General features: G+C 42.7%; 1 protein-coding gene across 1 annotated transcript in view; it reads right to left on the bottom strand.

Moving 5' to 3' along the window:
• ttc27 (tetratricopeptide repeat domain 27) overlaps positions 1 to 12,267 on the bottom strand; it is a 209,791-nt gene that overhangs the window by 143,533 nt on the left and 53,991 nt on the right. The window contains exon 8 of the mRNA XM_068045342.1: positions 7,400 to 7,512. Within this exon, the coding sequence (XP_067901443.1) occupies positions 7,400 to 7,512 (113 nt within the window). The remainder of the gene's footprint in view (positions 1 to 7,399; positions 7,513 to 12,267) is intronic.

The raw sequence follows: 12,267 nt of genomic DNA, 5'->3' as shown, positions 1-12,267 counted from the left end.
AATGAGAATATCAGCACCCCTTCTGAGTTGGCCAGTATTGAAGCTTCACAGCCCAAGTCTCTTTGCAGTTGGCCTCCACACCAAGAAAGGTCCATTTTGCTCCCTATGGAGAGTTAACTGATAAGTCTCGTCTTGACCGTCAGGTGAGCAGCTATCTGGTAAGTGTAAAGATCTGACTAGACAAGGTGGCCGGGGTGGAGAGCAGTGGGGGAGGGGTAATAATCATCTAACGCTTAAAAACTTAGTCCTACAACATGCAATTCTATAGAAACTACATTCTTACTTAGATAGGTGCAGTACTCTTTACTGAAAATACTACGCCCAATCCACTTACCCTGACTTTTTAAAAACTAGTTATGTAAACACTAAAGCTTTGTTTGGAATTTTGTTAGTATAGGTACTAAACATTCCACATCCTTTGCTCCCTCACCAAAAAAATCCAAAATTGTCTCATGCCTTTTTAAGGATCAGTGGGTGGTTTGTCTCCCACACAACAGCATACTTCTTTCTGAAAACTATGATGTCATGGTGTTTGTATCTATGCATTGGTTCCCACAGTCTAGCATCAATCTTAATATTCTTAATATTTCATCACCTCCTCAAACCCATTATTAAACAAAATGCTTTCCCTACACTAGCTTGTACTGATTGACAGGTTGAAGAGGGGGATGCAGTAAATGAGAATTTCATTAAAGCTTGAAAGGACACTAGAGCTGCATGTAGGCTGTTCAGAAGAAAAAAATCTCAAGTATCCATGGAGATTAAACCAATATTTTTCAGATACAGTGACAAAAATAAAAGTACCAAGCAACTTCACTATTTCCACTGATGTTATCCAACAAGCTCACTTTTGATGCCTACAGAGGGGACAAAAGCAATTTAGGAAACTGATTTCCGACAAGCACAAAGCTAATTTTCTGACGATGATTTGAAGCCTTGACTGCAGCTATTTCTATATCCTTTGGCCTTTACCCCCTCCAACGTTTCTCTCCTGAAGTTGCTGACCCTTTGATATGGCACATTTCCACAGATGTCAGTCACTCCCTGGTACCTTGGCACTTGCAATCACTATTCATACAGAGCCAAGCAACGATTGCCGGCAGCCTATTGAGCGACACCCAACCCCAACCATGTTCTCACCCGGGTACGGTAGCATAGTGATTACGTTACTTTTTTAAATTCTTTCATGGGATGTGAGCATCATTGGCAAGGCTAGCATTTGTTGCTCATTCCTAAGTATCCTGGACGAATAATCCAGAAGCGTGAGTTCAATTCCCACTATTGCAGTTTGGGAATTTACAATTCAGTTAATTAAATAAATCTGGAATAAAAGTTCGTATCAGTAATGGTGACCATGAAACTATTGGATTGTCGTAAAAGCCCAACTGGTTTACTTCTGTGCTTTAGGGAAGGAAATGTGCTATCCTTTGCTGGTCTGGCCTACACATGACTCTAGACCCAAAGCAATGTGGCTGACTCTTAACTGCCCTCAGTAAAGAAAGAGCAAGCCACTCAGTTGTATCAAAAGCACTATGATGGACTGCAGTGGTCAAAGAAGGTGGCTCACCACCGCCTTCAACAGCAATTAGGAATCAGCAATAAATCCTTGTTGGCAACACTCACATCCCATCAATGAATTTATAAAAACTGCACGCTTCATTTGTGCAGTTCTTCTTTTGGGCCTCCTTATCTCAAGAGACAATGGATACGCGCCTGGAGGTGGTCAGTGGTTTGTGAAGCAGCGCCTGGAGTGGCTATAAAGGCCAATTCTGGAGTGACAGGCTCTTCCACAGGTGCTGCAGAGAAATTTGTTTGTTGGGGCTGTTGCACAGTTGGCTCTCCCCTTGCGCCTCTGTCTTTTTTCCTGCCAACTACTAAGTCTCTTCGACTCGCCACAATTTAGCCCTGTCTTTACGGCTGCCCGCCAGCTCTGGCGAATGCTGGCAACTGACTCCCACGACTTGTGATCAATGTCACACGATTTCATGTCGCGTTTGCAGACGTCTTTATAACGGAGACATGGACGGCCGGTGGGTCTGATACCAGTGGCGAGCTCGCTGTACAATGTGTCTTTGGGGATCCTGCCATCTTCCATGCGGCTCACATGGCCAAGCCATCTCAAGCGCCGCTGACTCAGTAGTGTGTATAAGCTGGGGATGTTGGCCGCTTCAAGGACTAGTAACGCTAGATGATTTCTCACGTCCCTACATCATCCCCTCCCTAGCCTGAAGCCAAACGTAGTTTCTTCAATGAGATCATGTAACTCAGCGTAGAAACACACCTTGGTTTTTCAAGGGCTGGATGGCTCAGCTATTCGCTGTGTGAACTTTGACACAATGCAAATCATCTCATCTCTGCAGCCTAAATTATCTGAAAGATCATTTGTAGTTAAAAAATAAATCGACTTATTATATACTAGTTGGCTTCTTGATTATTGAAAGCAACAAAAGTAGCTGATATTAAGTACAGGAACATCACATAATAACTTAAGAAACTGCAGCAGGAAATGATCATCCGGCCCCTCGAACCTGCTCCATCATTCATTATCATGGCAGTTCTTCTACCTCAACTCCATTTCCCTGCCCTATCCCCATATTCTTTGATTCCCATTTTATCTTGAATCTAGTCATTGACCGAGCATCCATAGCCTTCTTGGGTACAGAATGATGAGGATTCACAACCCTCAGTGAAGAGATTTCTCATTTCAATCCTAAATGGCTGACCCCCTTACCCCGAGATTATGCCCCCTAGTTCTATACCCTCAAGCCAGGAAAATAGCATCTACACTGTCAAGCCTTCTAATTTTATATGTTTCAATGAGATCACCTCTCATTCTTCTAAATTCCAGAGAGTATAGGCCCATTCTACTCAATCTCTCCTCACAGGACAACCCTCTCATCCCAGGAATCAATCATATTTCTAGATCACAGCCTCAGAAACATTGGCAAAATATGGACACAGTCTCTGCAAATCTCATTTAGAACATTTCCTCTTTAAGACTTTAAAAATAAGATGCATATTTGACGACCATTGCTCAAATCAACCCTCACTGGCCTAACTTATCCAAAAAAAGTACAGCCTGCACCCCATTTACACTATGTCTCACTCACCCATCACCTCCAGATTCCTATTCCCCAACATATTGATTTTAAAATTATCCTTATTTACAAATCCTTTCATGGTCTTGCCTCCAAAATTTCCTTTAGGCTCTTCCACTTTTCGCTGGAAAGTGGACATTATGTTTCATAATTTTTGGCCATTTTCCCACAGGAAGGCTTTGAGAAAAAGTTACTTTTAATGTTGAGTCTTTAAAAGCAAACTATATTCTCATGTTAAAAAGAGGGCTTTGAATTGAAAGGTATTTGATAATGAGCTAGCTTCAATCCTGTTTTCCTATAGGCTATAAATAAGCCATTTGTTAGCCTGTCTTAGCAACTGAAAAACACCTCACATACATTGTATTGGAAAAGTCTTGGATCCCTTTTCATATGTGTTCATATGATAGAGATGAGATAGACAAGGACACAGGCTGGCAGTCAGGCTATGAGATGTATACCATGCTGGGGGTAGTTAAAAATGATTCTGTTTTAGCCAAACAAGATCCACTGCAGTGGGAAAATTTATTGCCCATCCCTAATTGCCTTTGAGATGGTGGTGGTGAGCTGCAGTCAATGTGGGGTAGGTACACCCACAGTGCTGTTAGGGAGGGAGTTCCAGAATTTTGACCCAGCAATGGTGAAGTAACGCCAATAGAGTTCCAAGTCAGGATGGTGTGTGACTTGGAGGGGAACTTGCAGGTGGTGGTATTCCCATGCATCTGCTACCCTTGTCCTTCAAGGTGGTAGAGGTCAGGGGTTTGGAAGGTGCTGTCTAAGGAGCCTTGGTGCATTGCTGCAGTGCATTTTGTAGATGCCTCCAGATGGTCTACAACACACTTGCAATTAACTCAACTGGAAAGGAAAAATAAAGGACAGAAAGCTTATCCAAACATCTGCTACCTGCCAGATGAGTTAGCCTTGTCCCCCTTGGGGAAGCATGACATAATTAACCATGAGCTCTGCATGCCATGACTTTCATCTGTAAATGCCCTTGTGACATGAGGTAGATAACCTTAAAGCTTGAGCCCGGATGTGGCTCATGTAACAAATATTCTGCATGTACCATGAATAAAATGTACGAGAGAAAATTTCAAATTGCGGCCGAGGACTTTTATCTACATAATTTTTTTTTCAGTGTCTGCAGTCGTTTAGGGTGCATTCTGAATATAAACCTTGCTGTTCTTTACTGAAAGTATTAATCTAACTGGAAAAGAAAAATCATATTTCAACAAAGAATATTAAGAACTTTTTTTGTCTACGAAAACTTACTGACCAATCCAAGAATGGATGCGCAAAATCCACCAGAAGTGGTAAAAATGTTCAACACTTTTTGGGATTAAACCAGATAGATGGTTCAACCAAAAATAGCACCAGCATTATAATATAGCTGGCTGCAATATATTTAATAGAAACATGAATGGTTCTTTCTTGAAAGGCAAGCAAATTAATATGCCAAAGATTTGTTGTTCCACAGAAATTATGTAAATTTACTTCGGGTAAAGGAAGCTGCACATGCCACATTCTCAATTTCTTGATCTGAGAAAGCAGCCATGGTTAATAATAATAAATGTAAAAACTGAGAGAATGGATTGCGGTATGGCAAAGGCCAAGGCAACTAATATTACGCCATCTACGTCTTATCAGAATTGTGTGTTTTTTTTTGAAGTAGCCAACAAGCTGCACTCATGTCCTGCTGGATCACACCCAAATCTGGGTTATTTCACAATTCTCACTTTAATATTATCAACAACTTGCACTTATATAGCACATAATATAACGCCCCAAGGCACCTCACAGCAGCATAATCAGACAACCATTGACACTGAGTCAAAGAAGGAAATAACAGAATGGGTAACTAAGAGCTTGGCCAAAGCTGCAGAATTTGTGAGAAGATAGGAGTCATTAAATGGTTATCCATCTGTTTGGACAGCAATAACATTAAAAACCAACAGAGAGAACAGTAAACATGGTCACCATCTGAACCTTGACATGGTTATTTTGTTCAAAATAGATGTCAACTTGGCTCAGTTGACACCATTCTTGCTTCCTAGTCATAAGATTTGAGTTCAAGCACTGCTCCAGGACTTGAAAACAGTATGTAAGCTGACACTCGCAGGGAGTGCTGCAATGCAAGAGGTGACATCTTTCAGATGTGAGACTAAACTAAGATCTGGTCTGCCTATTCTGATGGTTCAGGGTAATAATCCTACAACATTATTTAAAGAACAATAGCAACTTCACCTGGAGTCCAACGTTCCTCCCTCAACCAGCAGCATTAAAAAGAGATTAACTGATCATTCAACATATTCATGGGATATTGTTGTGCATTAAATGGTTGCTGTGTATGTCTACATAAGAATCACATAATTTTAGAGTAATTAATTGTGCATGAAATGTTTTGAGATATTTCTGATAAGGCACTACTTGAATGCAAATCTCTTATTAAGCATCAGAATCATTCATTTCAAGCTGTCAACAGTGTCTCTCATTTTAGGGTGTTACAATTTGGAGGTAATAAACTGCTGTATGAAAGTCAAGGAGACACCACAAGAGGTGCTGAGGTGGAATTTCTGCAGGCTTATAAAACAAATTATCTACATTATTACATAGAGGATGAAAAATCTTTAATGATTCAGCATTTGATAGAACCAAATAGACTATGAGCTTTTGTGCCATTCTGTATCATTACCCAATAGGAGATTTTTAAAAATCCACATGCAATATGATATTGTGATTTTAATGTAGAAAAACTTCCCACAGTGCTGAACAGGATAAGAAGTGAACAGACACTGAGTGTTTGTAGGGGAATTAAGACAGGAGGCCAAAGATTTGGGAAAGGAGCTGGCTTAAGAAGGCAGAAAGGAATAGCAAGTTTTAAAGACAAAGTTCAGAGCGCAACTGAAGACTCTGCAGTCAGTGCAGGATCAAAGGGTGGGGGGTGGGGGAAGAATACAGAAGGACCAGAGAGCACTGAAGGAGGAGACTAACTAATAAAATAAACACAAGAGTGGCAGAGGATTACCGGTGGTAATTTCCATCTTGGGGATCAGATGACTTAAAATCCCTTGTAGAAAGCTCACAGCTTAAGCTATTAGTCGAATCTGTCCTTGCAATGCACTTTCACCCCTTAGATTACCATGAAATTCTTTGTCCAATCTATAAGCTAACACCTTCCATTCAGTAATTTTTTTTGCATAGATCATAAATGGCCTTACTTCACTTTGCAGTGCAATGTTTCAGCATTGCTAAAACACTTTTTTTCAATTTTTGAAAAATTGAGTATGGGTATGAGTACTGGCAGATTATTTAACCATGGCCAGCACTGTTCCAAGTCTGGCCCTGTCTTCATCTAACAAAGATTTAGACACAGGCACATAGAGCAGGAATCGCTGCAATTCAGGATGGACAACAAATGCTGGCCTTGCCAGTGACACTCACATCCCATGAAAAGAATTTTTAAAAACTGATCAGTCAAAGAGGTACAGCCCTGGCTGATTACTTGTTTTAGTTTAGTTTTTTAGTTTAGAGATACAGCACTGAAACAGGCCCTTCGGCCCACCGAGTCTGTGCCGACCATCAACCACCCACTTATACTAATCCTACACTAATCCCATATTCCTACCACATCCCCACCTGTCCCTATATTTCCCTACCACCTACCTATACTAGGGGCAATTTTTAACGGCCAATTTACCTACCAACCTGCAAGTCTTTTGGCTTGTGGGAGGAAACCGGAGCACCCGGAGGAAACCCACGCAGACACAGGGAGAACCTGCAAACTCCACACAGGCAGTACCCAGAATTGAACCCGGGTCGCTGGAGCTGTGAGGCTGCGGTGCTAACCACTGCGCCACTGTGCCGCCTTTTCTCGCTCAGGGATGCCCAACAGCAATTGTAGCAACCAAGATGATCTGCTTTGGTTCAGATCAGCTTACCCATTAAGTTATCGGGATCAAACCTGATGCGCTTCTGGCCTCAGTAGCTCAGAAGTGCACCAGGCAGATCATTTATCCACCAACTATAATCCAAGTTACTAAGAAGTCACACTGATTCCTCAAATCAGCATCTACAAATTAGTAATCCCACCAATTTCCTGATGAGCTGCTTTGGCTCAGATCAGCTCACTCAGCAGTAGCTCGGGATTTCCTGGATTTGCCTATCTCAGTATTAACGGGAATGGAGAAACTCAAAGTTTTAGTCGACGTAGTTTCTTATTTTTATGTTGAACAGCGAGAAGATACCAAGTAAACCAACATGATACCACAAAATATTGGCTTATCCGCGTGCCTGAAAATGCTCACCAGATACCAAGGATTACAGCAAGCTCCTCTGCACATAGGTCTGGCATATTGTGTTCCTCAGGGTCTGCCAGTTTAATTGAATTCAGCAATGTGTCATCACTCAGCTCAAAGTTCTGTTGGCAAGAACAACGATATTGTATCATTGAGTTATTTATTATATATTATTTGTGACTTCATCTATTCAATTTTAGCTTCTCAAAAGGATTTTAATACAATAACTTGAATTCATATAGTGCTTTTAATGTAATAAAACATCCCAAGGCACTTCACAGGAGCACTAGAAAGCAAAGTTTGACACCAAGCCACATAACAGGATGTTAGGGCAGATGGTCAAAGAGGTTTTTTTTAAGAAATGTCTTAAAAGAGGAGGTAAAGAGGCAGAGAGGTTTAGGCAGGGAACTTCAGAGATGGAGGGATTTGAACAAGGGTAAGCATTTTAAAATGTTGATCAATAAGAAAACATTACATTCTGAATTCATCACTTCATAGTTCACAGTCCTTTATTATGCCTGTTAATGAATTACAACAAAAACTGGGATCCACATTAAAATCTGAACAAATGTAAAGCTGTAAGTTCGACATCCAAAGTGTACAGGGCTTACATAACCTCAGGCAGTTGCTCCGAAGAGATATCATTAGCAAGTATAATGCTACTGTCAATATTGTTAGGAAGCTGGGGTGCTGATATCTGAAGAGTCCCTGACTTGTTCTGCAACGGCTTGCTTGTACCTTCCAACTAATGCAACAACCACACCAGCACTTAGACTGGAAGACCTGTAATTTGAATACCTTCTGGTTAGGACCACCCTGATAGTCTTTGGCAAATGCCTCATATCCTCATTTGTCCCCTCTAAGCTTGTTCTGTTCCTTCTAACAACAATAGACAGTTCATATCCCGGTCTTTCACAATTGAGAATTCTTTGTAGCTCGGAATGCTTAGGTAGGCTTGCGTGATCTTGACTACCTTTAATTTATGAGCGGGTATCTGGGACACTGAGGAGTATTGCTGCACCCTCCTGGAACCCAATCGCCTGTACACACAGCCAACCTAAACCTTCAAATTCTCTCATATTTGGTGGGCATCTACCTCTCTCCCCACTCCCCACGCTTCTGCATCAGCCCTGGAATCTCTCAGGATTCCCCCATACACAAATGAGTATGGGAATGCTGGTCTATATTTCCCTTCCCTAACTGGGGTGCTGGTGTCAACTTTAATGTCTCAAACTCCTGCCTTGCTGAGATCAGCTAACTTACCACAGGAAAGGAATCATGCCTGGGATCTTTCTGTTATTCATGGGTCAAAGATGGCTCTGTCTCAAGTCTTCATCAGATGCCTATTTCTACACCGTAACCTAAAGCTTGCCTAATTTAGCATCCTCCTGCCAAAGTGTCTCATAACCATGCCTTTGCTACTTCTAGACTTGACTATTCCAATGCTCTCCTGGCCAGTCTCCCATCTTCAACCCTACATAAACTTCAGCTCATGCAAAACTCTGCTCCCTGGTATCTTAACTTGCTCCAAGTCTTATTCACTCATTACCCCTGTGCTTGCTGACCCATACTGGCTCCCAGTCTGACAAGACCTTAATTTCAAAATCCACGTCTTTGCTTTTAAATACCACCATGTCCCCGCTCCTCCAGGCCTACAAGCCTTCATGATTTCTGCACTCCTCCAATTCTGGCCTCTTTGCGCATCCCTGATTTTAATTGTTCCACTATTTCAACTGCCTTGGCCCTAAGCTCTGGAATTTTTTCCCTAAACCTCTCACCTCCTTTAAGATGTTCCCACCTACCTCGCTGAGCAAGCTTTCGCTCATTTGTCCTGATAACTCCTTCTGTGGCTTGATGTCAAAATGATTTTACTGATATCGCTCTTATTGAGTGCCTTGGGACCTTTTGCTATGTAAATGCAAGTTGTTGTTTGCCTTCTTCCCCAATTCCACTGTACTCTTCAATGCATTAGAGAGGTTTTCATCCTTCCATGGGACAATAATGTTTTTGCTGATATCCTACTTGGTCTTTGTGTTAACTGCCTTTAGGTTGCTCGTGCTATCTGGTTATTACTATTAATGTTGATAACAGTTTTGCACTTCTCAACCGGGATTTAAACTGCTTTAACCATTATTAACGAAATAGTAGGACATATAGAAAATTATCATGCAATCAGACAGAATCAACATGGTTTTATGAAAGGGAAATTGGGTTTGAAAAATGTATTAGTTTTTTGAGGACGTAGCTAGCAGAATAGATGAGCGGGAAACTAGTGGATGTGGTGTATTTGGATTTTCAGAAGGCTTTCGATAAGGTCCCACACAGAAAGTTAGTAAGCAAAATTAGAGCACATGGGATTGGGGGTAATATACTGACATGGATTGAGAATTGGTTAATAACAGAAAACAGAGTGTTGGAATAAATGGGTCATTCTCAGGTTAACAGACTGTGACTAGTGGGGTACTGCAAGGATCAGTGCTTGGGCCCCAGCTACTCACAATCTATATCAATGATTTGGATGTGACGACCAAATGTAATATTTCCAAGTTTGCTGATGACACAAAACTAAGTGGGAATGAGAGTTGTGAGGAGGATGCAAAGAGGCTGCAAAGGGATTTAGACAGGCTAAGTGAGTGCACAAGAACATGACAGATGGAATATAATGTGGAAAAATGTGAAGTTTTCCACTTTGGTAGGAATAATGCAAATGCAGAGTATTTCTTAAATGGTGAGAGACTGGGAAGTGTTGATGTCCAAGTCACTGAAAGTTAACATGCAGGTGCAGCAATCAATTAGGAAGGCAAATGGTATGTTGGCCTTTATTGCAAGAGGATTTAAGTACAGGAGTAAAGAAGTCTTGCTGCATTTGTATAGAGCCTTGGTGAGACCGCACTTGGAGTATTGTATACAGTTTTGGTCTCCTTACCTAAGGAAGGATACACTTGCCATAGAGGGAGTGCAACAAAGGTTCACCAGACTGGTTCCTGGAATGGCAGGGTTTTCCTATGAGGAGTGATTAAGGAGACTGAGCCTGTATTCTCTAGAGTTTAGAAGAATGAGAGGTGATCTCATTGAAACATAAAAAATTCTTACAGGGCTCGACAAGGTTGAACAGGAAGGATCTTTCCCCTGGCTGGGAGGGGTCTAGAACCAGGGGACACAGTCTCAGAATAAGAGGTAGGCCATTTAGGACTGGGTTGAGGAGAAATTTCTTCACTGAGGGTGATGAATCTGTGGAATTCTCTTCCCCAGAGGACTGTGGAGACACAGTCATTGAGTATATCCAGACAGAGATCGATAGATTTCTAGATATTAAAGTTATCAAGGGATATGGAGATAGTGCGGGAAAATGGGATTGAGGTAGATGATCAACCATGATCTAGTTAAATGGCGGAGCAGGCTCAAAGGGCCGAATGGTCTACTCCTGCTCCTATTTCCTAAGTAGATGCAGTGTTATAGGATTTCCAAAAGGCATTTGATAAGGTGCCACATAAAAGGTTGCTACACAAAATAAGAGCTCATGGTACTGGGGCTAATATATTAGCATAAATAGAGGACTGGCTAATGGCATTGGGGGTGATATATTAGCATGGATAGAGACTAGCTAACGAACAGGAAACCTAGAGTCAGGTTAAATGGGGCATTTTCAGGTCAGCAGACTGTAACAAGTTGAGTACCAAAGGGATCAGTGCTGGGGCCTCAACTATTTACGATCTATATTAATGACATGGATGAAGGGACCGAGTGTATTGTAGCCATATTTGCGGATGATACAAAGATGGGTAAGAAAGCAAGTTGCGAGGAAGATACAAAGTGTCTGCAAAGAAATATAGATAGTTTAAGTGAGTGGGCAAAAATTGGCAGATGAACTATAATGTGGGAAAATGTGAGGTTGTCCACTTTGACAGGAAGAATAGAAAAGCTGAATATTATAAACATGGAGAGACTGCAGAATGCTGCAATACAGAGGGATCTTGGTGTCCTTGTACATGAATCACAAAAAGTTAGCATGCAGGTACACAAATACAAGAAATAGGAGCAGTAGAACCCTATAGCCCATCGAGCCTGCTCCATCTTTCAATACAATTACAAAGTGGCTCCTGACAACACAGAGCATGCGCAGAGCGATCGTGCATGTCATCAGTGTGTGCGAACATTTGCCAGCTTGTCAGTATGAATGCGCCCATGATGTCACCACCCCACAATACCCTCCCTCCCACCATCCCTGCTTCATCCTGCTCGACCACTCGCTCCCCGCCACGCTGCTGCCTTCCCTCAGCTACTCACTCCCCCTGCCCCCAGCCGCTTCCCCCATTCAGCTATTTGCTCCCGCCCCACCGGCCGCTCGTTCCAGGCCTCCCCGCTTCCCCCCTCAGTCCTAACTCCCGTCCTCGCCGCTTGCCCCCCCACCGGCCGCTTCCCCCTTCAGCTGCCACTTCCGCCACTCAGCCACACGCTCCAGGCCTCACTGCTGCTCCCCCCCCATTCCCTCGCCCCGAAGAAGCAAGGTAGGCCGCGAGGGGTGACGGGGCGATAGTGGAGCGAGTGGCCAAGAAGAGGGAAGCGGCGCAGAAAGAGTGAGCGGCTGGGGGGGTTAAGTGGGGGGGGGGGGGGGGGGCGAGAGGCCGGAGGCAGGGGAGGTGCGAGGCTCGAAGCGAGTGGCTATGGGAAGGCATCGGGGAGCGAGTGACGAAGAGAAGCGCGATGGCAGGAGGGAGTGGGGAACTGTTGGGAATGGGATGGAGGCAGCGATGGCAACCATTGAGGGGATTTTCAGGTTGAATTTGGTTGTGATAAATTGAGCAGCACCATCTTTATTACTAGCAACTGCCTGAGACATCGCAGACAATGATGTTTCAGCGGATGAGGCTACATTT

Source organism: Heterodontus francisci, chromosome 13, assembly GCF_036365525.1.
Source record: "Heterodontus francisci isolate sHetFra1 chromosome 13, sHetFra1.hap1, whole genome shotgun sequence".
Lineage (NCBI taxonomy): Eukaryota > Metazoa > Chordata > Chondrichthyes > Heterodontiformes > Heterodontidae > Heterodontus > Heterodontus francisci.
The sequence above is the reverse complement of the archived record's forward strand: the minus strand, read 5'-3'. Positions and strand labels throughout refer to the sequence as shown.